Genomic DNA, 23,705 nt, shown 5'->3' with positions numbered 1-23,705 from the left:
CTCCCTGCAGTGGAAGTGTGATGTCCTAGCCACTAGGCTGCCAGGGAATTCCCTTTAAAGCAATAGCAGAACTGAGCTCAAAGTACAGTGTTCCTATAATACCCTCTTCACCTCCCCACGCACAGCCTCCCCACTGTCAACACCCTGCACCAGCGTGGGACAGTTGTTACACCTGATAAACGTACACAGCACATCATCACTTAGTCTATAGTGACCTTAGGGTTCACTCGGTGTTGTACATTCTGTGGGTTTGGATAAATGTATCAGGTCATGCATCCATCATTGTAGTATCAAATAGAGTAGTTTCACTGCCCTAAAAATCCTCCGTGCCCTGCCTATTCATCCCTCCCTTATCACAACCCTGACAACACCTGATCTTTTTATTGTCTCCACAGTTTTACCACAGAGTTGGAATCATATAGCCTTGTCACATTGATTTCTCTTGCTTAATAATATGCATGTTCCACCATGTCTTTTCACGGCTTAATAGTTTATTTCTGAATAAGAATACATTGTCTGGATGTATCTCTGTTTAACCATTCAGCTACTGAAGGATATCTCAGTTGCTTGTTAAGTGTTGGCAATTATATATAAAGCTGTTGTAAACATCTGTGTGCAGGTGTCTGTGTGGATATGTTCTCAACCCCATTATGTAAAGAACAAGGAGGACAATTGCTGGGTCATATGGGAAGAGTGTGTTTAGCTTTATAAGAAACTGCCACACTGTCTTCCAAAGAAGCTGTACCATTTTGCATTCCCGTCAGCAATGAATGAGAGTTCCTGTTGCCCCACAACCCCTCTAGATTGGGCATTGTCTGTGTTCCAGTTATTGGCCTTTCTAACAGAGGTGTAATGGTATCTTGTTGTTTTAATTTGCAGTTCTCTATAACACGTGTACCTTGGACAGCAAGGAGATCAAACCAGACAATCCTAAAGGAAATCAGCCCTGAGTATTCATTGGAAGGACTGATGCTGAAGCTGAAGCTCCAACACTTCGGCCACCTGACGCGAAGAGCTGACTCACTGGAAAAGTGCTTGAGCTGTGAAAGATTGAGGGCAGGTGGAGAAGGGGGTGGCAGAGGATGAGGTAGTTAGATTCCATCACCGACTCAATGAACATGAATTTGAGCAAACTCCCAGAGATAGTGAAGGACAGGGAAGCCTAGTGTGCTGCAGTCCATGGGGTCACCAAGAATCAGACACGACTTAGCGAATGAACAACATGACATGTGATGAAGAACGTCTTTTCAAATGCTTATTTGCCATCTGTATATCTTCTTTGGTGAAGTGTATATTCAGGTTTGGGGTCCATTTTTAAATTGGATCATTTGTTTTCTTATTGAATTTTAAGAGTTCTTTGTATATTTTGGATAACAGTTCTTTATCAGATGTCTTTTGCAAGTATTTTCTCCCAGTCTGTGGTTTGGCTTCTCATTCTCGTGACATTGTCTTTTATGAAGCAGAGGTTTTTAATTTTAATTTTAATGAAGTCTAGCTTCTTATTCTTTCTTCTTCTCATCAATTCTTCATTTCATAAATTGTGCCTCTGATACTATATATGAAAAATCACCACCATATTCAAAATCAGCTAGGTTTCCTCCTGCGTTACTTTCTACAGCTTTGTGGATATGTTTAGGTCTATGACTCATTTTAATTTTTGTGAAGGATGTAAGGTATGTGTCTAGACTCTTGTTGTTGTTGTTGTGCCTGTGGAGGAAGTCGAATTGTTTCAGCACCATTTGTTGAGAAGACTAAATTCATTTGATTTTCAAACTAAACTTTGTGGTGGGTATTTTTAGCCCGTTTTTTTTTTTCAGATAAAAAAACAGGCACAGAGAGGTTTTGTAAGTCACTCAGAGTAATACAGGTAGGCATGACAGAGCTGAGATTTGATCCCAGGCAACCTGACTCTTGAGTCCATGCATTCAATCCCTATCACTAAAAATAATGTCTCCTTAATAGGTCTGTTGTGAGGAATAGAGATAGTGTTTAGCACATAGTACGTGCTCAGAAAGTAATCGTGATAGTCATTTTGCTACCTAGCTTCCCAGGTTTCACTGAAGCGTCGTGTCCTCAGAGCAGCTTTCTTTCATTCCTTAAGCCAAATGAGCCATCCATCACAGCATCATCTCATCATCCAAGGGATGACAGTGTGGTGAATCCGTGGGCATGCTAAGTCGCTTTAGTCATGTCTGAGTCTTTGCCACCCATGGACGGAGCCTGCCAGTCTCCTCTGTCCTTGGGATTCTCCAGGCAAGAATACTGAAGTGGGTTGCCATGCCCTCCTCCATGGGATCTTCCTGACCAAGGGATCGAACCCGCATCCCCTGCATTGACAGGCAGGTTCTTTACCATCAGGGCCACCTGGGAAGCCCGTGGTAATCCTACTGTGGTCAAAGTTCACCCCTCGCCCTCACCATGTGAGTTTCCTAGGGAGAGGGTCCAAATCTGATATCTCTGTGTCCCTCAGAGTGCCAGGTGCTGCCCTTGGCACTTGGCAGGGTCTCAGCAAAAGTGTGTTGAATTAAGTTTGGATTGCGTGCAATTCCTTTATTCAAGATTCACATTCTGGGTGTGGTCTATTCCTCAGGATCACCCAGCTAATACTCAGCTCTTAGCTCCTGAATCCCCTCGCTTAAACCTTCCCTGGTCTGTCAGGTTGAGCCACCTCTGCCTGGAGAAGTTCTGGGTTGGGCTGTTTATGGAGGCAGCTGCCCTTGTCTGCTACACCCTTCTTCCTGCACCACCCGGCTCAGTTTCTTCCACATTCTGGGGTACCTCCCTTCAGTATGGACACCACCTGTAGAAGCGCCCACCTCTCTCTCAGCTCAAGACATAAGCCCTTTCTTGGAAACCTGGTCTCTAAATGCCTCTGGCCTCTTTGGGAGAGTCTAACACTCCTTCTCAAAGGGTAGAGCAGCTCACCTGATATTGACTGGACATGAGGACCCAGGGGCAGACCTCATTCCTAAGAGCTTCTGAAGCTGTTAATTTTGGTATTGTTGGGCTCCTTTAGGGAGTGCGTGCCACTTATGGCTATCACCGGTGGGTCTTGGTTCACCCCTATAGACAGCTCCACCTGAAGCATGCCTCTCTCAAACCAGCCCACCAAGAATCTGGGGGGTACATCCTGCCAGTGCCCCCTTGGCAGCCCCTGCTTTGGACTGGGCCATAGGGCCCTCCAGCATCATCCTGCGTCTGCCTCTGCAGAGCTGCTCTGGGGAGATGTGACCCGCAAGACTCAACTGGACAGCACTGGCCCGGGGAAGGCACCCTCTTGGACACAGCCAGCAGAGTCCACTGGCGCCCGCCTAGGACAGGGCCTGTTTTATACCCTCAGCGTGACTCCAGTGCCCGCCCTGGGCGCGCCCAGCAGCCTCGGATGCAGGGTGTAGAGCAACCTCCAGGCAGGGCCTCTGGGACCCTCACAGAGGTCTCTAGGGCAGCGCCCGGTGCCCGCCTGGCCCGCTCTGGAGGCGCGCCCAGGTGCCGCCAGGAAGGCCGGCTGTTTATCCCCGGAGCCGCCAGCAGGGAGCTCCCTTTCGGTTCGGCTCGCGCTGCCGCGGGGGGCGGCGCTGCGCTGCGCCGCGCTGCGCTCCTGCCCGGACCGGGCCGGGGCCGCTGGATGCCGCGTCTCCGCTCCTGCTCTCTGCCGGGCGGGCTCCGGTGGCCGGTGAGTGCGGGGCGGCGGGGGCGACCGCTCGGTGACCGGCCGGGCCCGGGGTGGGGGTGGAGGGGCGGCGGGGCGGGCTCGGGCCGGGAAGGCGGGCGGGCGGCGGGGCCCGCCGGCTCCTCCTCCTCCTCTCCTGTCCCCTGGAAGCGGCGGCCCGGACTCCCGGCTCCGGTCCCTGGCCGCGCCGCGCAGCTCGGCGCCGGGGACGCGGGGCCGATCCGGAGCGGGGCGGGAGGGCGAGCTCCCGCCCCTTTGCCTGCTCGAGCGGCGCGGGGAGGCCGGACAGGGTGGCCTTCAGTTTGGGGGGGTTTGGGGCTGGGGGGAGCCCAGGTGGCCCCGAGCTGCTGGGTGCAGGCTGCAGGCTGGGGGTGTAAGGAGGATTCTTGAGGCCAGTCCCAGGCACCCCCCTCGACAGACCGATGGACCGAGGTTCGGAGGAAGAACCCTTTATCCCTCCCAGCGGCCTTCAACCCTTTCACTGCCAGGCCGACACTGGGCTCCTCTCAAAGGAGCAGCTGCCAGACAGCTGGCAAAACAATGGAGACCCTGCTTGCCTGGGCCCCCTCTCCTTGGGACAGAAGATGAGGGGGGCGGGTGAACCGTAGGCTGCGGGGATTAGGGCGTGCAGGCTGCCCCCTGTAACTGGCGGCTCACCTCGTCTCTCCCTGCCAAGGGGTGGGGTACGTGTGGGAAGGTCGGCCCGCATGCCCCAGGCCTCTGGGAGAGACTGACCCGACGCTCCGCCCTGCGAACCTGTCATGCCAGTTGCTTCACCAATGGGAAGGGGAGGTGGTAAGGTTCGCGATCCCCCCCTCTCTCCCCGCCGCACCGCCCTGCTGGGGGTGCTGTTGGTACCCAGCCTGGTAAAGAGTGGGTGCTGTTCCTGGCTGAGATAAGGCCTGCAGGGACAAGGCCTGCAGGGACACACTGCATATTGGGGCTTTGCTGGGGGTGGGGTGGAGTGGGGGGTGGGGGTGTCACCCTGCTGCAAGGCACATGTGTCCTGCTGATTAGTTGGAGAGGCTGCCAGTAGGGAGGGGGAGGATGGGGGAGGCTGCCAGCTGGGTTTTGAAGCAGTGCTCCTTTTGCCTGGTCACTTGGCCAATGGGGCATGTGTTTGGCAGTGTCCATGGTTTGTATTTGTGCAGGGAGGCATGGGAGGATGCTTCCTAGGAGGAGCTCTCCTGCCTAAGGTCTTCCTGCCCTTAGATGGTTCCCCCAAATTATGGAATTGCATTTGGTCCACTCTTCGCCGTGGCAATGATTTATGTGGGTTCATTTTGTCTTTTGGAGTGCCTGGTATGCTGGTGGCTGAGGAGGCCTAGTAAAACCCCCATATAAAGAGTTAAATGAGCTGAGCGTGTATGCTCTGCAGTCAGGCTGGTCAGGACAGAAGGTCGTCCAGGTGATTAAGAGCAAGATCACTATAGCAAGACATTGAATCTAGATGGTCAAGCTGCCTTTCCAGGTGCTTGCCAGGTCTGGAGCCCTTTTCTTGGGCAGGTTGGTATCCTGTTGTCATGGCAATGGGCTCCGCCTTGCCTCCTGTTCTCCACCCTCTTAGCTCAGAAGTTGCTTTCTATTTGGGGATATTGAAAGTTACTCTCCTGAAGTCTCTGGCTTCCGGACAGACCTCACTGGCTCTTTGTCAGTGGCCTGCCACCTCCCCAGCTTCCCCTCTGTCCTTTTGTGATGAAGACTTTCCAGGAAATATCCTCCTGGTTGCTGGACATGACTGGTTATATATAGCCTCGGGTGGAGGTGTGCTTGTCCATTTGGGGTTAGGAACATTGAAGCTGGGGCTCAATTCCAGGAAGATGGTGGGGAAAACTATTGTGTTGGGGGTTTAGGGGAATGAGAAGGGTCACAGGTGAGAGTGCAGGGTGGGTGAGGGAGGGGGGAATGTTGATGGTCACTTCCTGTGGGAGCTTTGAGCTTTGAACAATCGATGACCTGGCGCCTGGCAGCTCTGAATATCTGGTTTGTTTATAATATCTTGGCCTGGCTCAGGTGCCAGGGTGTGTGCCCGAGGGTTTCCTCTCATGCTCCAGGCTGTCCTCAGAAGCCTTCAGGTGGATATGCCCTTCCCGAATCCTGCCTGCTCCCTCAACCTCACTGCCTGGCAGTTGGGGCAGCCCCCTTCATTGGCTGAATTTGCGGCTGCTCATTGAGGGGTGTGTGTGTTTTCAGAAAGCTGAATCTGAAAACTCCAGTGTCCCCCCAGAGGCAGACACCTGAAGGTGGATGGGAGGGGCAGAACTGGGGCTTGAGTGAAAGGGAGAATCCACCCTGCTTGGGTGGAGCAGAGAGTTGTTGGGACTCAGGAAGGCTTGATCCAGGCTTGCTGTGTCACAGGTCTCCAGGGCAGCAGGGCTGTGCTGACTCTTTCTCAACCAGAGGTCAGTCCCCTGCCAGACCTCCCTCACCTGGAGTGAACACCACAGACTGGAGCCAGAGCATCCGAGTGAGCAGGGTCGTGTGGGTGGCCCCGGGGCCCAGGCCTTGTCCTAGGCCTCTCCTGGATGTGGCGGGTAAAGCCGAGGGGCTCTGGCCCCATGTAGTTTAAACATTTGAGGGACAGGAGGGCTGAACCCACCCTGTGCTATGATTAACAGGCTTCCCCGGGACTTGGGTTGGAGGCTTGATGGAGCTTTTAAGTTCTGCTTTGCATCAGGCCCTGGGGTTCTTTATGGTCTGCACTTCCCCGCCCACCCCCTTCACCATTTTTTGAGGCAGCCTAAATTAGAGGGTGAGGTGGTGCAGTGGTGGGAGCTGGATTGGGAAGGGTGGGGAGCAGACCTGAAAACCCCACCCCCCACCCCCACTTTCCTGTCTTTTCTCTTGAGGTAGGAATTGTGTGGCTTGTAAATTATACACATTCCCTTGACATTTCAAATAGTTTACAGTCAGGCAGCAGTTTAACTTGTGGACTGACGATTTTATAGGGCCCAGGGCCCTTTCTCTCAGCCGAGTACTTTAGAGTCACTCACAAGGAATTGTTTTTGTTATTCTCTAGTATTCAGAGATGTTGGATAACTGGGCTGTTGGTCAGGCAGCCAGTCAGCGGGAGAGCGGGATTCAAACCTGCCTTTTGTGGTTGAACGGAATACCTCTTCGGCAAAGGCCACGTCTGAAGTCTCAGGTCCCTGGAGATTTTGGAGTTGGACTAGCTGATGTCTAGAGAGAGGACGGGACTAGTTCAAGGTCACCCCGGAGGTGGGGTGTGGGGATGTCAGCTGAGGTTAGTGCCCTGCGGGCTGCGGCAGGCCCCACGTGGGGCCGAGGCGCACCAGGAAGAGCCGCGGGGGACCTGGCTGGGCTGCTGGCATCGCTCCTGCACTCGTTTCTCCCGGGACCTGCGGGATGGTTGCGTTCCAGGGGAGACGGTATCGCTGCGGAGGCGCCGCTGGGCCGCAGCTGCCCCGGACCGGGCCGCCTGGAGGTGCCAGGGCCGAGGTTCCCCGCGCGGTGTCGGGCTGGGCGGGGAGTGGGCGGGCGGGCCGGCTGATGTCATGTGAGAAGCGTGCAGACGGACTGAGCGAGCACACCTGGAGCCAGATAAGCTCCGTGTGACCCGGCCGTGAGTCACGGGGCGCAGCGGGGCTCGGCAGCACCGCCGGCAAGAGGCTCCGCGGCGGCGACAGGCGTCACCCTGCGCTGTCCCGGGGCCCGGCTAGGTGCCGGAGGAGCCCCCCACCCCGGGCCACTCGTGCGATTGCTCGGGCGGGCGGGTGAGCCGGGTCAGCTACCCATCAAGGCCTCGGGGCCTTAGGAAAACGGCCGCTCAGGGAGGTCAGAGGCCGGGCGAGAGAGGACGGCTCTCTTGGGAAAGTATTTCCTTTGTATTTATTTATGAGTGCGGTCGGGGGGTGAGAATGGGGGGACTGACCGTTTTAAGTATCCACCCACAGCAGCCAAGTCTGGGCGCCCTGTCTTGGGATTCTAACGTTATAGTTTCCATTTCCTGGGGTTTCTGGTTTGCCAGCTGCAGGGTGACCCATTTAAATCTGTCCCCGACTTAAAGCCACAAGACACCAATGAGATCTATTTTAACCAAGTCCCTCAAGTCACTTTTTTCAAAGCATGAGAAAGCAAGCTTTGAACTTGCCCTTGCAAACCCGTTTACAGCGGTAACGCTAAATGGATTGCTTACTACTTTGTCAAACCTTCCTTTTTTTCTCTTTTGAACTTTAAAATCACAAAAGTAACATGCTAAAAAAAGGTTCCATCTGTAGCAAGTCTACAAGTGTTAACCCTCTTTGCCACTACTCCACAGAGAAAATCACGGATATATTTGTGTAATGGATCTTTCCAGGCTATTTTTTTTAAAGCTTGTCATGAATATTTTATATATTATGTATTTATAGTTTAATACTTATATTTTATATAAATAGAATTTTATATAAATTTTCTTTCTGTGGGAAATAAAGGGCATGAAAAAGAAAAATTATACATAATCCCACTATCTAAAGGCCCTAGGCTTAATTGAACACATGCAGGCGTGCACACACACATACCCCTACCAGCTAAATATTCTCACTGTCAATAATTAAAACAATATAGACAAAACACAGAAGTCTCCTTTGATTTTTCCAAAATCTTTGTCTCTTTCCCAGAGTATACATTTTTCTATCCATGTGGAAATACTATACATAATACACATGTATATATATGTACACATAACATAGCTTAAAAGTTCTTAGTAAAAATTATATACTATCTGGCAGCTTTCTTTTTTCATTAAACAAGAGAGTATAGAATCTTTCCAGGTTAGTATACACAAATATACATCATTCTTTTAAATAACTGTCTAGTTCTATAATTATAGCTATTACCCTAGTGATGAATATTTAGAGTGACAGAATTTTGCGATTACAAACAATGCTGCAAAGATTAACCCCATTTATTGTGTGAATATATCTATAGATGTCCTATAAATGGAACTGCCCTGTCAAAGAATATATATCTTTAAATATTTTCATAGATACCACAAACCTGACCTTCTTATATCAATTTATATTTTCATCAACATGTATGAGACACCCTGCTTCTCATCCTCTGATTGATGTTATTAATCTTGGTACTTTTTACTAAATTGCTAAGTGAACACAGTATATCTCTGTTTTATTTCATACATCTGTGATTATTATTGAGGCTGAATACCTTTTCACGTTTGTTGGCCATTTATATTTCTGAAACTATAAATTGCTTGTCCTTATCTTGGCAATAGTTTTATGGGGCCTCTGGACTTGAGCCAGTGTGATCCAGCTTGGCCCTGTTCTTACTGGATTGCCTTCACTTCTTTAGGCTTTACTTTCCATACGCAAAGGTCCTGTCCAGCATTAAGATTGTTTGTCTAGGGATTTCCCTGGTTAAGACTCTGAGCTTCCAATGTAGGGGGCATAGGTTTGATCCTTGGTTGGAGAACTATGATCCTGTGTGCCTCACATCACCTGTAAAAAAAAAAAAAGATTCTATGTCTAGACTTACTCTGTCATACTGGTGCTGATAGTCATTTGTGTATTTCATCACCCTCTCTACCATCCCATTTAGATGGCAAGACTGTGCCCTGCTACTATTGGGTACCATTTTTGAGGGCTTAGTCTGGCCTAGGCATTTTATGAAAGGTATGTATATATGTACATCCACTGGATCATGGAAAAGCAAGAGAGTTCCAGGAAAACATCTATTTCTGCTTTATTGACTATGCCAAAGCCTTTGACTGTGTGGATCACAAGAAACTGTGGAAAATTCTGAAAGAGATGGGAATACCAGACCACCTGACCTGCCTCTTGAGAAACCTATATGCAGGTCAGGAAGCAACAGTTAGAACTGGACATGGAACAACGGACTGGTTCCAAATAGGAAAAGGAGTATGTCAAGGCTGTATATTGTCACCCTGCTTATTTAACTTCTATGCAGAGTACATCATGAGAAACGCTGGGCTGGAAGAAGCACAAGCTGGAATCAAGATTGCCAGGAGAAATGTCAATAACCTCAGATATGCAGATGACACCACCCTTACGGCAGAAAGTGAAGAGGAACTAAAAAGCCTCTTGATGAAAGTGAAAGAGGAGAGTGAAAAAGTTGGCTTAAATCTCAACATTCAGAAAACGAAGATCATGGCATCTGGTCCCATCACTTCATGGGAAATAGATGGGGAAACAGTAGAAACAGTGTCAGACTTTATTTTGGGGGGCTCCAAAATCACTGCAGATGGTGACTGCAGCCATGAAATTAAAAGACGCTTACTCCTTGGAAGAAAAGTTATGACCAACCTAGATAGCATATTGAAAAGCAGACATTACTTTGCCGACTAAGGCCCGTCTAATCAAGGCTATGGTTTTTCCAGTGGTCATGTACGGATGTGAGAGTTGGACTGCGAAGAAAGCTGAGCGCCGAAGAATTGATGCTTTTGAACTGTGGTGTTGGAGAAGACTCTTGAGAGTCCCTTGGACTGCAGGGAGATCCAACCAGTCCAATCTGAAGGAGATCAGCCCTGAGATTTCTTTGGAAGGAATGATGCTAAACCTGAAACTCCAGTACTTTGGCCACCTCATGCGAAGAGTTGACTCATTGGAAAAGACTCTGACGCTGGGAGGGATTAGGGGCAGGAGGAGAAGGGGACGACTGAGGATGAGATGGCTGGATGGCATCACTGACTCAATGGACGTGAGTCTGAGTGAACTCCGGGAGTTGGTGATGGACAGGGAGGCCTGGTGTGCTGCGATTCATGGGGTCGCAAAGAGTCGGACACGACTGAGCGACTGAACTGAGCTAAACTGATATATATGTATTTCATTTAATTCCCGTGGCTTAAATGGCAGGTACTATTATATCCATTTAAAAAAAAAATGACTTAAGTCATTGCCTTAAGTGACTTGCCCAATATTGCATTGATACTAACTCATATTTGTTCTCAGCTGTATTACCTGATAGCTGAAGCCTAAACTCCTTCATGAATTTTATTTATCTTTATATTCCCTGCATTTGGTAAGGTGCTTGATAAATATATATATTTCCCCAACATTTTATCACAAAGCTCTGCAAACATTTTTAAAAGTTAGAGTTTTACAGTACCTTCTAGATTCTACAATGAACACTGTGTGTGTGTGTGTGCTTAGTCATGCGTGACTCTTTGCAACCCCATGGACTGTAGCCCACCAGGCTCCTCTGTTCATGGGATTCTCCAGGCAGGAATACTGGAATGGGTTGCCATGCCTCCTCCAGGGGATCTTCCTGACCCAGGGAGTGAACCCGAGTTTCCTTTGTCTCCTGCATTGGCAGGTGGATTCTTTACCACCAAGCCACCTGGGAAGCTACAATGAACACTTTACTCTCCTGTTTACCACATCTTTATCCCTTGATACGACCCTAAGCCATCTTACTTTATTATTATTATTATTTTTTTTTTTGCCACACTGTGTGGCTTGTGGGATCGTAGTTCCCTGACCAGGAATTGAACCTGGGTCATTGCAGTAAAAGTGCTGAGTCCTAGCTACTGGATCACCAGGGAATTCCTCCATCTTACATTTTTGATGAATCTCAAAGTAAATAACAGACACTAAATATACCTTGCCCCCGAACGTTAGCATACGTATCATAAACTAGAGTTCAGTATTTTTTTATAATTCTTTTTGTCTTTTGAGTATTTCATCCAATGAAATGCACCAGTCTTTCTTGATAACTGTTACATCTGTTAGTTCAGTTCAGTCCCTCAGTCGTGTCCGACTCTTTGAGACCCCATGAACCACAGCATGCCAGGCCTCCCTGTCCATCACCAACTCCTGGAGTTCACCCAAACCCATGTCTATTGAGTCGGTGATGCCATCCAACCATCTCATCCTCTGTCGTCCCCTTCTCCTCCTGCCCTCAATCTTTCCCAGTATCGGGGTCTTTTCAAATGAGTCAGCTCTTCACATTAGGTGGCCAATGTATTGGAGTTTCAGCTTCAACATCAGTCCTGCCAATGAACACCCAGGACTGATCTCCTTTAGGATGGACTGGTTGGATCTCCTTGCAGTCCCAGGGACTCTCAAGAATCTTCTCCAACACCACAGTTCAAAAGCATCAATTCTTTGGCGCTCAGCTTTCTTCACAGCCCAAATCTCACATCCACACATGACCACTGGAAAAACCATAGCCTTGACTAGACGGACCTTTGTTGACAAAGTAATGTCTCTGCTTTTCAATATGCTGTCTAGGTTGGTCGTGACTTTCCTAACCCTAGTTCTTATCAAGATATGAAACATGAACATCACCCCCAAAAGTCCCCTCATGCCCTTTTTCAGGCAATTCCCATTCCCAACCGACCCCTGCTTCCCAGAGGTAACCACTGTTCTGATTTTTTTCCCCATAGGTTACTTTGACTATACCAGAAGTTCATATAAATAGTACCAAATAGTAGTTCAAGGCTTCTTTTACGGTCACTTAAGAGATGGAGAATCCCAGGGACAGAGGAGCCTGGTGGGCTGCCATCTATGGGGTCGCACAGGGTCGGACACAACTGTAGTGACTTAGCAGCAGCAGCAGCAAGAGATGTTTTTGAGATTCATCCTTGTTGTGTATATCTGTAGTTGTTTCCTTTTTATTGCTGAATAGTATTCCGTCATATGACCGTGTAAATTGAATTGATGCATATTCGTTTTTTAAGTTTCATTTATGTATGTATTTTTGACTGTGTGGGGTCTTTATTGGTGCGCTTGGGCTTCCCCTAGTTGTGGCAAGCAGGAACTACTCTCTGGTTGCGGGGCCCAGGCTTCTCATTGAGATGGCTTCTCTTGTTGTGGAGCACGGGCTTTAGGGGGCATGGCTTCAGTAGTCGTGGTACTTGGGCTCAGTAGTGGTGGCTCTTTGGCTCTGGAGCACGGGCTTAGTTGCTCCACGGCATGTGGGATCTTCCCAGATCAAAGATCAAACCGGTGTCTCCTCCACTGCCAGGTGGATTCTTTACCACCGGACCACCAGGGAAGCCCGATACATGCATATTTGAATTGAATGGTCCTTGTCTTCAAAATGCTTTATGTCTTAATGTGATAAAGCAGCTGAGTTGATTGAGTCAATGGTATTCTGCTTAGATTTAGGGGATAGTAGGGTCGACATGGGGAACTTTCCAGATGGTGCGGTGGTAAAGAACCTGCCTGCCAATGCAGGAGATGTGGGTTTGATCCCTAGGCTGGGAAGACTCCCTGAGGAGGAAATGGTAACCCACTCCAGTATTCTTGCCTGAGAAATCTCATGGATAGAGGAGCCTGGTGGGCTACAGTCTGTGGGGTCACAAACAGGCAGACATGGCTGAACGACTGAGCAAACACACACACACACACACACACACACACACACACACAGGGTCAAGATGATTCAGGCACATATCCTAATTTGCATACATACCTTTCCTCCACTTAAAATTAGGAAAGACCTCCTGGAGTAGGGTGACGGGTGAAAGGCAGAGAAGTGGATCAAAAATAGTTATCTTCACTGGAGGGCTTGAGAGATGAAGGGGAGGTAGGTAGAAACTGCAGCCTGAAAGGAGTCGTGAGGTAATGATATCACTGCTACTAGAGACTATGAACTTGAGGACAGGAGGTGTGCCAAAGTCCAAGGTCTATAGGAAGTTGACAGAACCCAGGTCTCTGGCGAACTAGGCTCTGAGACAGGAATCCGCTGCAGCTGTACTGCAGGTCTGACCCGGGAGGGGGACGCTGCCAGCAGCTCTAACCGTGGGGCACAGGAGAGAACCCAGGCCGCAGCCAGGCCTGGCAATTGGTGGGACAACAGTGAGGAGGGGGGATCTTGTGAGCTGTGCAGATAACAGTGGCAGGATAGGGGGTGATGAGGGAAGGGCTGAAATGGATCTAGTCTCCAGAGGCCCCAAGGACTGGGATGAGAGAAGGGTGACTTTGGCAGAAAGTTAATAAATAACCTGTGTCCACAGGAGACTTAGATATTTGGAATTTTAGAGCTAGAAGAGACCTAGATCATGTCGTCCAACCTTGAGCAAAGTGACAGGTTCAAGGTCCCCCAGTGATTTGTTGGCAGATCCAGGCCTAGATACCAGATCTAACATTTCCTGCCAGCACCACCCCCTGTGCTGCTGCTGTGACCGTCTGCGGTTTCTGCCAGCTGCAATGACAGTGAGGGACAAGCTTGTGCCGAGACAGCCCAAAGATTCTAGAATTCGCAGGGCTGTTTTCCGTTGATACCACTCAGATACTGAGCCCCCAGCTAAGAGCCAGGATTGGGTAAGGACTGCAGATTGAGAACTGGAGGCTATAAAAGGTGTCTTGGTGGGACAGCATTGGAGGCAGTTGGGTTCTCTGTGGTTGAACTGGGGCTCAGATACTGGTTTGTTCCCTTCAAGTCCCCAAGGTGGGTTTCTTTCCCCATTTCCCCCACAGGTCCCTCTGGAACCATCTTCTAAGCTAGCCTTTTCAGAATGTGCAGGTAGTGATGGATGAGAGGTAAGATGGGCAGTGATCAGCCAGAGATCCTTCATCCTAAGATATGGTAGGTCTGTCCACACCCCCATCAGCATTCAGGAGTAGAGAGAAAGACTCCCTCTGTTGAAATAGAGCCCTGAAGAGACAATACCTGATCCAGGCACTCTGCCACCCTGTATCAGTCCAGGCGCAGCTGCTGGCCAAGGCTGTTCCTGGATTTGGACTTCTTGGGCCCTTAGATTTCCTGGCTTCCCACTCCCAGGTACTATGCATGGAGCAGTAAGAACTAAACAATTCAAAGGGAACTTTGTTTTATCAGGTAGAAACTGAGGTCACAGTGGGAGAAGGGTACCTGCTAGTTCCACAGAGAGCTGATGGCCAGATTTCCCATCTCTTTGAATATGCCCTACAACACAAGAATTTTCTAGGCTTGTGCTGCCCAATCTGATAGCCACAAACCACACAGGGCTGTCAAATACAGTAAGTCCCTTACTTAAGAACCTTCACATTGTGAACTTTCAAAGATACAAATGTGTGTTCCAGCCCCTATATGCCAGCTGTTGGTTGTATTGTACTACTATACTTTTCAAGGTGCAGTACTGTAAGAGTAAACATGTTTTCTTTATTTTTTGTGTTTTTATCTATATATTATTTATGTGGAAAGTATTATAAACCTATTACAGTACAGTACTATATAGCCGATTGTGTTAGTTGGATACCTAGGCTAACTTTGTTGGACCTGTGAACAAATTGGACTTACAAACATGCTCTTGAAACAGAATTTGTTCATATGTAGGGGACTTACTGTACTTGAAATGTGGTTTGTCTGAATCGAGACATGCTCTAAATGCTAAACACACACTGGATTTTGAAGACTTAATATGGAAAAGAGAATGTAAAATATATCAATATTTTTATATAAATAACATGTTGAGATGACAATATTTTGGATATATTTACATTAAATAAAGTGTATTGTTAATTTTACCTTTTTTAAAAAAAATGTGGCTGCTAGAAAATTTACAACTCCATATATGACTTGAATTATATTTCTCATGGACAGTGCTGCTCTAGAAAAGATACGATGATCTCTTACGAGCCACATGGGTCAGGGCACTGGGTGGAGCAGAAACAATCAACCAGCACCCCAGGGCCCTTGGGCATTCCTGGCCCTTGAAGCCTTCCTAGGCACTGTACCTGGGTTGGGAATCCTTCTCAGTAGAATGGGGAACCCGGAAGGCCCTCTTGGTTGTGAGGATGGGGTACACTGGAAGGAGGGGCCTCTCCAGGGCTTGGCCAGAGCTCACTCCTGCAAAGAGTAAGCTTGTAGGTCTTGGGTCTAGAACTCAGAGCAGGAAGCTTTCACAGAGAGAGAAAAAATTACATTTAATTTCTAATTAGGTGGTATGGCCTACTTCTTGTTCCCTGCTGGGTAGAACAAGAAAACCTCTCTCAACTCCACCCCCACCAGGTTTTTCTCTGGTCCTGTCCTGAGTCGGGTGTGCTTGGGGATGGGAGGAGGTTGGTACCATAAACACTAGAGCTCTGGAGCTAGCTTTTTCTCTCCGGCTGCCACAACTTACTTCCCAAGGCTATATTTAGGTGTCGGTCTGGGGAAAAGGATGTGAGTTTTTCAGGATCCTGTTTATCCAGCAGACCCCACCCCACCCCCACCTTGCAGCTGTCTGTCCTCTGTTCAGTCTGGAACTTCCCCCTTACTTCCCTCCCTGCTTCACTGTGGGCGCCCAGGCCCTAGAAAGAAAACAACATTTGCCATTGAATCCTGCAGTTGCCACCTACTTGCTGTGTGACAACTAACATATACTTAATTTTCGAGCCCCATTTTCTCATTTGCAAAGTAGAGATAATGATACCTACCTTGCAGGGATGCTGTGAGGTTCAAATGAGATAGTGTAAAGGGCCTGGAATTATGCCTGATGAGTGGCAGTCATTAAATAAGTGTCGATTCTTTGAGATCTGTCCAGCAGTGGCTCAGGCTGCTGCTTCAGGGGTAGCAGGTTTAGGAACGAGCCCAGGAGCATGTGATGTCTGGTGCCTTAAGGGACAGTGGCTGTGGGAGGTCACTTGCCTTGTTCCTTTGTGTTTGAATCTTAAGTTAGGTCCTAGGTTGGCTTGATGGCATCCTTTTTAAAAAAATTTTTTTTTTAATTTATTGACTTATTCTTGGCTATGGTGGGCCTTCATTGCTGCCTGGGCTTTTATCTACTTGCGGTGAGTGGGGGCTTACTTTCTAGTTGTGGTGCTCAGGCTTCTCATTGGGGTGGCTTCTCTTGTTGGGGATCCAGGCTCTAGGGTGTGCCAGCTCTAGGGCCCCCGGGGTTCAGTAGCTGTGGCACATGGGCTCAGCAGTTGCAGCTGCCAGGGTCTACAGCACAGGCTCAATAGTTGTGGTGCATGGGCTAAGTTGCTCCACGTGGCATATGGGATCTTCCTGGACCAGGGACTGAACCTGTGTCTCCTACATTGGTATTACCACTGAGCCACCAGGGGAGCCCCATAGCATCCTCTTAACTGGGAGGTTAGAGCTCCCAGATGCCACCGCTGTGTACACCTAAGTGTGGGTCTATCAGGGATTACAGAAAATGATAGACTTTGAAGTCTGGGCTTTTACAAACTTGTCTCGTTTCCTTATTTGTAAAATGGGAATAATGATAGACCTCTCCATGGCATCACCTACTCAATGGATATGAGTTGGAACAAACTCAGAGAGATAGTGAAAGACATGGAAGCCTGGTGTGCTGCAGTCCATGGGGGTCGCAAAGAGTTGGATACAACCAGCTTCTGAATAACAACAAGAACACCCATAGCAGTGTTATGAGGGTCACCTCGAGACCGTATTGGGTGACACAGAGCCCCTGGCACGTAGCTGGCACTCGGTGAGGGACAGTTGTGCTCATTGGTTGGCCATGTGTGGGCTCTGCTGGAATAACCTCTCTCTCTCTTTCTCTCTGCAGCGGCAAGGGCGGGGCACAAAGGCCCTGTACTAAGCACGTGTAATCCTCTGGGGGTGCCACCCCTGGAAACAGCGCCCCCACCATGTTTAACCTCATGAAGAAAGACAAGGACAAAGATGGCGGGCGGAAGGAGAAGAAGGAAAAGAAGGAGAAGAAGGAGCGGATGTCGGCGGCGGAGCTGCGGAGCCTGGAAGAGATGAGCCTGCGTCGCGGCTTCTTCAACCTGAACCGCTCCTCCAAGCGCGACTCCAGGACGCGCCTGGAGATCTCCAACCCCATCCCCATCAAGGTGGCCAGTGGCTCGGACCTGCACCTGACAGACATCGACTCGGACAGCAACAGGGGCAGCGTCGTCCTGGACTCGGGCCACCTGAGCACAGCCAGCTCCAGCGACGACCTCAAGGGCGAGGAAGGCGGCGGGCGGGGTTCGGTGCTGCAGCGGGCGGCCAAGTTCGGCTCCCTGGCCAAGCAGAACTCGCAGATGATCGCCAAGCGCTTCTCCTTCTCCCAGCGCAGCCGGGACGAGAGCACGTCAGAAACCTCCACCCCCTCGGAGCATTCTGCCGCCCCCTCTCCGCAGGTGGAGGTGAGGACCCTGGAGGGACAGCTGACGCAGCATCCCGGCCCGGGTATCCCTCGATCAGGACCTCGGTCCCGAGCCCCGGAGCTGGTGACCAAAAGGTTTCCCGCTGACCTGCGTTTGCCCCCGGTCCTGCCCCCACCACCCCCTGCCCTTCGGGAACTGGAACTGCTGCGAAGGCCCACCGGGGACTTTGGCTTCTCCCTGCGGCGCACCACCATGCTGGATCGGGGGCCCGAAGGCCAGGTCTACCGGCGGGTGGTTCACTTTGCGGAGCCTGGCGCGGGCACCAAGGACCTGGCCCTGGGGCTGGTGCCCGGTGACCGTCTGGTGGAGATCAATGGACTCAAGGTGGAGAACAAGTCCAGGGATGAGATTGTGGAGATGATCCGGCAGTCTGGGGACAGCGTGCGGCTCAAGGTGCAGCCTATCCCAGAGCTCAGCGAGCTCAGCCAGAGCTGGCTGCGGAGCGTGGAGGGACTCCGCAGGGAGCCAGCCCATGTAAGTGTTTGCCTGTGCGGCCAGGGGTGAGCGGGGACTGGGTATGCTGGCCTCTCTGGCGTTTGTACCTGGGAGGATGGTGAGGGTACCCAATAGCTATCATCAGAGCCTAGCAAGTGCAAGGGGTGATGTGGTCCACTCCTTGGGCTCCAGGACAACTTATCTGGCCTGTGGGGAGAAGTGACCCCAGCAGATGTGATACACCATAATACGGACTGTATGATACCTGCATGGGCTGTATGTCCTGAGCCCTAAATTGAGGCATTGAGAAAGCTAACATGTGCCACTTCCAGCTATGAGAGACACTCTGGACTACTACTAGTCCAGACTGGTATGTGGACTAAAATATAGGATTTCCATTTTTTATGTATTGGAGGTGAAAAAAAGATAAATTATTTTAAATCAGGTCTCACATGGGACGTCTGTAATGTGTGGCTGCTTTAGTAGTAGCTCTTGGGGAGGTGACTGCAGGCCTTCTTTTACCCCTGAGCAACTGAGGAGCTGAACACCAGGTAAGGTTGCAGAGATAAGCAGGGGCCAGATCATGGAGGACCTTGTAAATAATGGTAGGAGTTTAGATTTTAGTCCAGTGAAATGGTACCATTATAGGATTTTCAGCAGGGGAGTGACTGGATCTGATTTATAAAGATCACTTGGGCTCCAACAGTCTTTATTATCTCCTGGAAGAAGAAAAAGCACAGCCCTGGAAAGGCAACAGGGATCTAGCCTACAGAGATAGTATGACCTGACTGTCCCTGAGATCTCAACTCGTATCCAGCCCACACAAAACAGCCATGGAAGGGGTGACATAGGAGCAGAAGACACTGAGATTAGATGTGTGAGCAGGTCTCTAGGGGAATGGATATCTCTAACCCCAGGGGACTCTTGATAGGGTGGCTACATATCAGTTTGGAATGTTCTGCCTAGAGACAATCCATGAGGGATAAAATGGCTCTAGCCCTTCCTTTCTCCTGCCTGTGGGTTTTAGGATTGTCTGGATCTAGTCCCTGCAGCCTGACCACTGCATAGCCTGGCCGGGACCTTTCAGCACTAAGTGACCGGCCAGATGTGTCCAAGTCAAAAGTGGGAGGAAATGCTAAGGAAGCAGGCAGAGTCCCCATCCTAGTTTTCTCCCAGGGAGGGGAAGTGGACAATCGGTTGGCTAGTCAGTCTGGCAGCATCTCGGGCCTGGAGGGCCTGGGAGCAGCAGGGTTAGGCTCTGGCAGGAAGCACTGGAGTCAGGTCCCCGACCTTCCTCTACCCTGGGGCTGGTGGGGTCAGGACACTCTGCTAGTCAGGAAAGGATCGTGAGTGGGAGGGAGCCTGTCATGGAATCCAGGGGAGGACTGGAACTCATTTATTCCTGAAACACCCATCAAGCACCTACTATGTGTTAGCCATCAGACTAGACTGAACTCAGGGAACCTCAGCCTAGAAGGAGTAGTCTTTATTTCAGAGCCAGAGATCATACCATGATCATACCACGGGTCTCTTTGCTTTCTACCAGGGTGATATTGCTTTTAACAGATGGAATTTTCTTCCTCTTTAAGAATGAATCCCCTCTGGGAGATTGTTGCCAGCTCCCTGCTGAACCACAGCACAGGTCTCTGAGGGGCCCTCGGCCTGGCATCCCAGATGCTGTTCAGTTTTGTCCTTATAGCACACAGATCGTCCGGGCATCTCACATTTCCCAGCCCCTCTCCCGTCCCAGCTAGCTGCTGCTGCCTCCTCCCTGGGGAATTCGATGGCTCAGCTGTCGAGGCCCTGGTGGATCCTGCAGTACAGCAGGTACCCCTGAAAGGCTGGGTTGCTCTCGCCTCTGTGGGGCAAACCCAGCTGATGCCCAGAGAATGTCTCCCTCCACCTGGGGGATCAGGCATGGGAGGCAGTAGAAAGCCCCATCGTCAGGAGTCCCCTAGAGCCCTCTGACAGGTTCAGAGTAGCCCCTGCATCTTTTCCTACCTGGGTAGGTAGCGGGGGCTTGGGCCACAGCAGAGAGGAGCAGAGTGAGCCTGGCATTCCAGTGTCCTGGGACGGCCCCCCGGGGCTGGTGGAGGAGTGTTGCAGCCTCTTCTGGGACTCTTGTCCTTTATCTCCTCCTCTTCCTCCCACTCCTACTCCTGCTCCTTTTCTTGGCAGCGATTCTAATCCCAGTTCCATGCCAAGAAAAGAGTCTTCCCGCTTCCTCCAGGCTCCTGGGCGGGGATCCCTGACAACTCCAGCCCCACAGGGACAGCTCCTGGTGGTCACCCTGCCCATCAGGCCATCCATCAACTGTGTCCACACGTCGCCTGTCCCCAGGGAGCTCTGAGGGAGCTGGCTAGCCATCTGTTCCCTCTCGGCACACAGATGGGGGCCATGGGGCCTTTTCTCCACAACCTCTTCAGAGGGCCCCAGGGAGACACAGCTCCGTGGGTTTCCTTCTCACACAGTGTGTGCCCAGAATGCTCGGTTCATACCTCCTTTGTGTGTCCCTGTGGCTGCTCGACAGGGTTCTACTGGGAGCAGGGGTGAGCTCTGGCAGGAGGATAGACTTGGGACCTCATAGGAATCACTTAGCTGGCCCAGGAGGAGCAGCTCTTCTGTCTTTTCTTCCACTCACCTGCCTATGAAATAAACAATTCTTGAGCACTTCCTGTGTGCTCGGTCCTGGGGTCCAGCACTGAATAGCACATAACCCCGGCCCCAAGGAGCTCACAGTCTGGTGGGAGAGATGCTCAAGCAGCAAAGACAGTGCCATTTGAGAAGCTCAATGACAGAGGCCAGGACATGGTCCTGGGGAGCACAGAAGAGGGACTTCTAGCACAGCCTTGGGAAGGAATGAGGGAGAACCAATATCTGGGAGGGAGATGAGTGTAGGGGAGACAAGAGGAGGAAGAGGAAGAGGACGGCCGTAAGACACATGGTGAGGTCTGGAGACTGGAGAGAACGACACAGCTGGGGCATAAGACGGGGGGATTGTGTGGGGACAGTATTGAGAGAAGCAGCAGGAGAGGGTCACCGAGGCCCTTGTGAGTCATCTAGGGAATGCGAACTTTAACCTAAAGGCAGTGAAGCGATTTAATTAGGGAGTGATGGGAACAGGTTTTTGAAAAACCTCTCTGGCTGCTTATGGAGAATGCTTTCAGCTCTAGCAAGGATAGCTGTGCGGAGACTAGTGAGGGAGCTGTAGTGTCTCAGTAAGATGGACGGAGGCCTGAGTTCGGGTAGAAGCAGTGCAGATGAAGAGACGTGTCCGACAGGAGCAACTGAAGTAGGCTCTGTTGTCTTTTTTGTTTATTTTTATTTTAATTAAAAAAAAATTATAGTTGATATACAATGTTGTGTTAGTTTTTGGTGTTCAGCATAGTGATTCAGTTATGCGTGTGTGTGTGTGTATATATATATATATTTTTCAGATTCTTTTCCACTATAGTTCATTACAAGATACTGAATATCGTTCCTTATGCTATACAGTAGGACCTTGTTGCTTATGTATTTTATTTGTATTTGTATTTGTTAATCCCAAGCTCCTAATCCATCTGTTCCACTTCCCGCTTTCTCCTTTGGTAATCATAAGTTTGTTTTCTCTGTCTGTGAGTCTGTTTCTCTTCTGTAAATAAGTTTATTTATATCAAATTTTTAGACTCCACATTTAAGTGATATCCTAGGATATTTGTCTTTCTCTGACTTACTTCCCTTAGTATGATAGTGAAGTGAAGTCGCTCAGTCATGTCCGACTCTTTGCAACCCCGTGGACTGTAGCCCACCAGGCTCCTCTGTCCACAGGATTCTCCAGGCAAAAATACTGGAGTGGGGTGCCATTTGATAATCTCTATGTTTATCCATGTTGCTGTAAATGGCATTATTTCATTCTTTTTTATAGCTGAGTAGTATTCCATTATGTGTGTGTATGTATGTGTGTATAAATATAAATATAAATATATATATATATATATATATATCACATTTTCTTTATCAGTTCACCTGTCCATGGACATTTAGGTTGCTTCCTTGTCTTGGCTATTTAAATAGTGCTCTTGTGAACTTAGGGGTGCCCTCTAGTCTTGTTGATTTGCTGGTGTGGGAGAAGGAAGAGAGGAGGGGTCAAGTGTGATGCCAGAGTTAGGGGAAGAGGCTAAGTCCTTTCTTCAGCTCCTCAGGGAAAATGTTTTAGGACGTCTGTTTGGGGATCAGTTACTCAAGTTTTCTAAAGGCAAAGAGATCCTTGAGTTGCTGAAACTGGAGGAGGTGTTGGTAATGATGAAGATCTTAAAACCCTAGTTGGTTCAGAATTCCTTCCTCCAGGTCAAGGAGTCTGTGTGGGCAAGTCAATACTCTTTAAGAAGGGGCAGAAGCCTGTTAGGGACTAGGACCTGAGGGAGGGGAGAGCCTTTCTGTTTATATTCTCATTGGGCCTTCATAGGGGACAAATATGGTTTCTGAGAAATGGAGGGTGTTTCTGCTGAGCTCAGAAGAGCCCACTTGGCTAAACCCTGGCCAATGCGTTTGTCCCCCTGCCACCAAGAGCCAGAGGAGCTGGCCTGCATGGGAGCCGTACCTAGAAAGCACCGCTCCCCTGAGCTTTCCAGGATGTGGTAGGAGGGGAGGGGTGGGTGCTTAAAGGAAGGTGTATCACTCCCTCCCATCCAAGGCTGGTTTCCTGAACCCTCTCAAGCTGTATGGCATTTGCCTGAGGTCTATAGTCCAGTCTCTTCTGTTGGAACTTGGGGTTTGTACTCAAAGGCTGTAGGGCTGTAAGTTTCCTAAAGAGGTCATTGTGTCCATCTAAAACCACCTCCACACTCAGGAGAATCAGGAGGATAGCATTTATAGTGTAAACAGCATGGACTTTGTAGCCAGAAAGACCTGTGTTTGTGTTTTCCTAAAGTTACCAAGCTTTTGTGAGCTTTAGTTGACTTACTCCTTTAAGCTTTTTAAAAAAATTTGCTTGGCTGTGCTGGGTCGTAGTTGCAGCATGCAGGATCTAGACCCCTGATCAGTTGCGGCATGTGGGATCTGGTTCCCTGACCAGGGATGGAACCTGGGCCCCCTGTATTGGCAGGTGGAATCGTAACCACCCGACTGCAGGGAAGTCCGTCCCTTAAACATGTAATGAATCTGCTTAGGGACTAGCACTATACCAGGCATAGGGAGATTAAATAAATAAAATGTGATCTTTCCTTGCGGAAGCATGAAGTGAAGTGAAGTGAAATCGCTCAGTCGTGTCCGTACAGACCTAAGTAAAGACATGCAACTGGGTACCATAACTGCTATCACAGGTCTGAACGGCTATGCAGTGGGGTGAGGAGGAGGAAGCGGCCAGTCCTGCCACAGGAGAAGGGGTGGCAATTAGGAGAGGCCTCCCAGGCAAAGTGAGCCATGACCGCTCTAAACGGGCTCTATTCTTTCCTCCCAGAATTTGAGAACACTAACTCAGAGAAGTATTCACGCCCAACTAACTACAGTTTTCCCTGAGAAGGAGAATAAGACTGGTGCTAAAGGGAGGCTTGTTTATTCTGCACACCATGCTCTGTGGGCCTTTATTGAAGATAAAC

The 23,705-nt window shown here is 49.7% G+C and overlaps 1 protein-coding gene across 7 annotated transcripts in view; it reads left to right on the top strand.

Annotated features, from left to right (window-relative positions):
* Window positions 1-3,587: 3,587 nt before the first annotated feature.
* Window positions 3,588-23,705, top strand: part of MYO18A (myosin XVIIIA) — a 101,234-nt gene continuing 81,116 nt past the window's right edge. For all 7 annotated transcript variants that reach the window (XM_027975204.2, XM_060395295.1, XM_027975195.3 and 4 more), the window contains exons 1-2: window positions 3,588-3,673; window positions 17,088-18,168. In XM_027975204.2, coding sequence (XP_027831005.2) covers window positions 17,170-18,168 — 999 coding nt within the window. In that variant the 5' untranslated portion in view covers window positions 3,588-3,673; window positions 17,088-17,169. The remainder of the gene's footprint in view (window positions 3,674-17,087; window positions 18,169-23,705) is intronic.

Source organism: Ovis aries, chromosome 11 (assembly GCF_016772045.2).
Source record: "Ovis aries strain OAR_USU_Benz2616 breed Rambouillet chromosome 11, ARS-UI_Ramb_v3.0, whole genome shotgun sequence".
Taxonomy (NCBI): Eukaryota; Metazoa; Chordata; class Mammalia; order Artiodactyla; family Bovidae; genus Ovis; species Ovis aries.
This window is presented reverse-complemented; position numbering and strand designations above follow the sequence as displayed.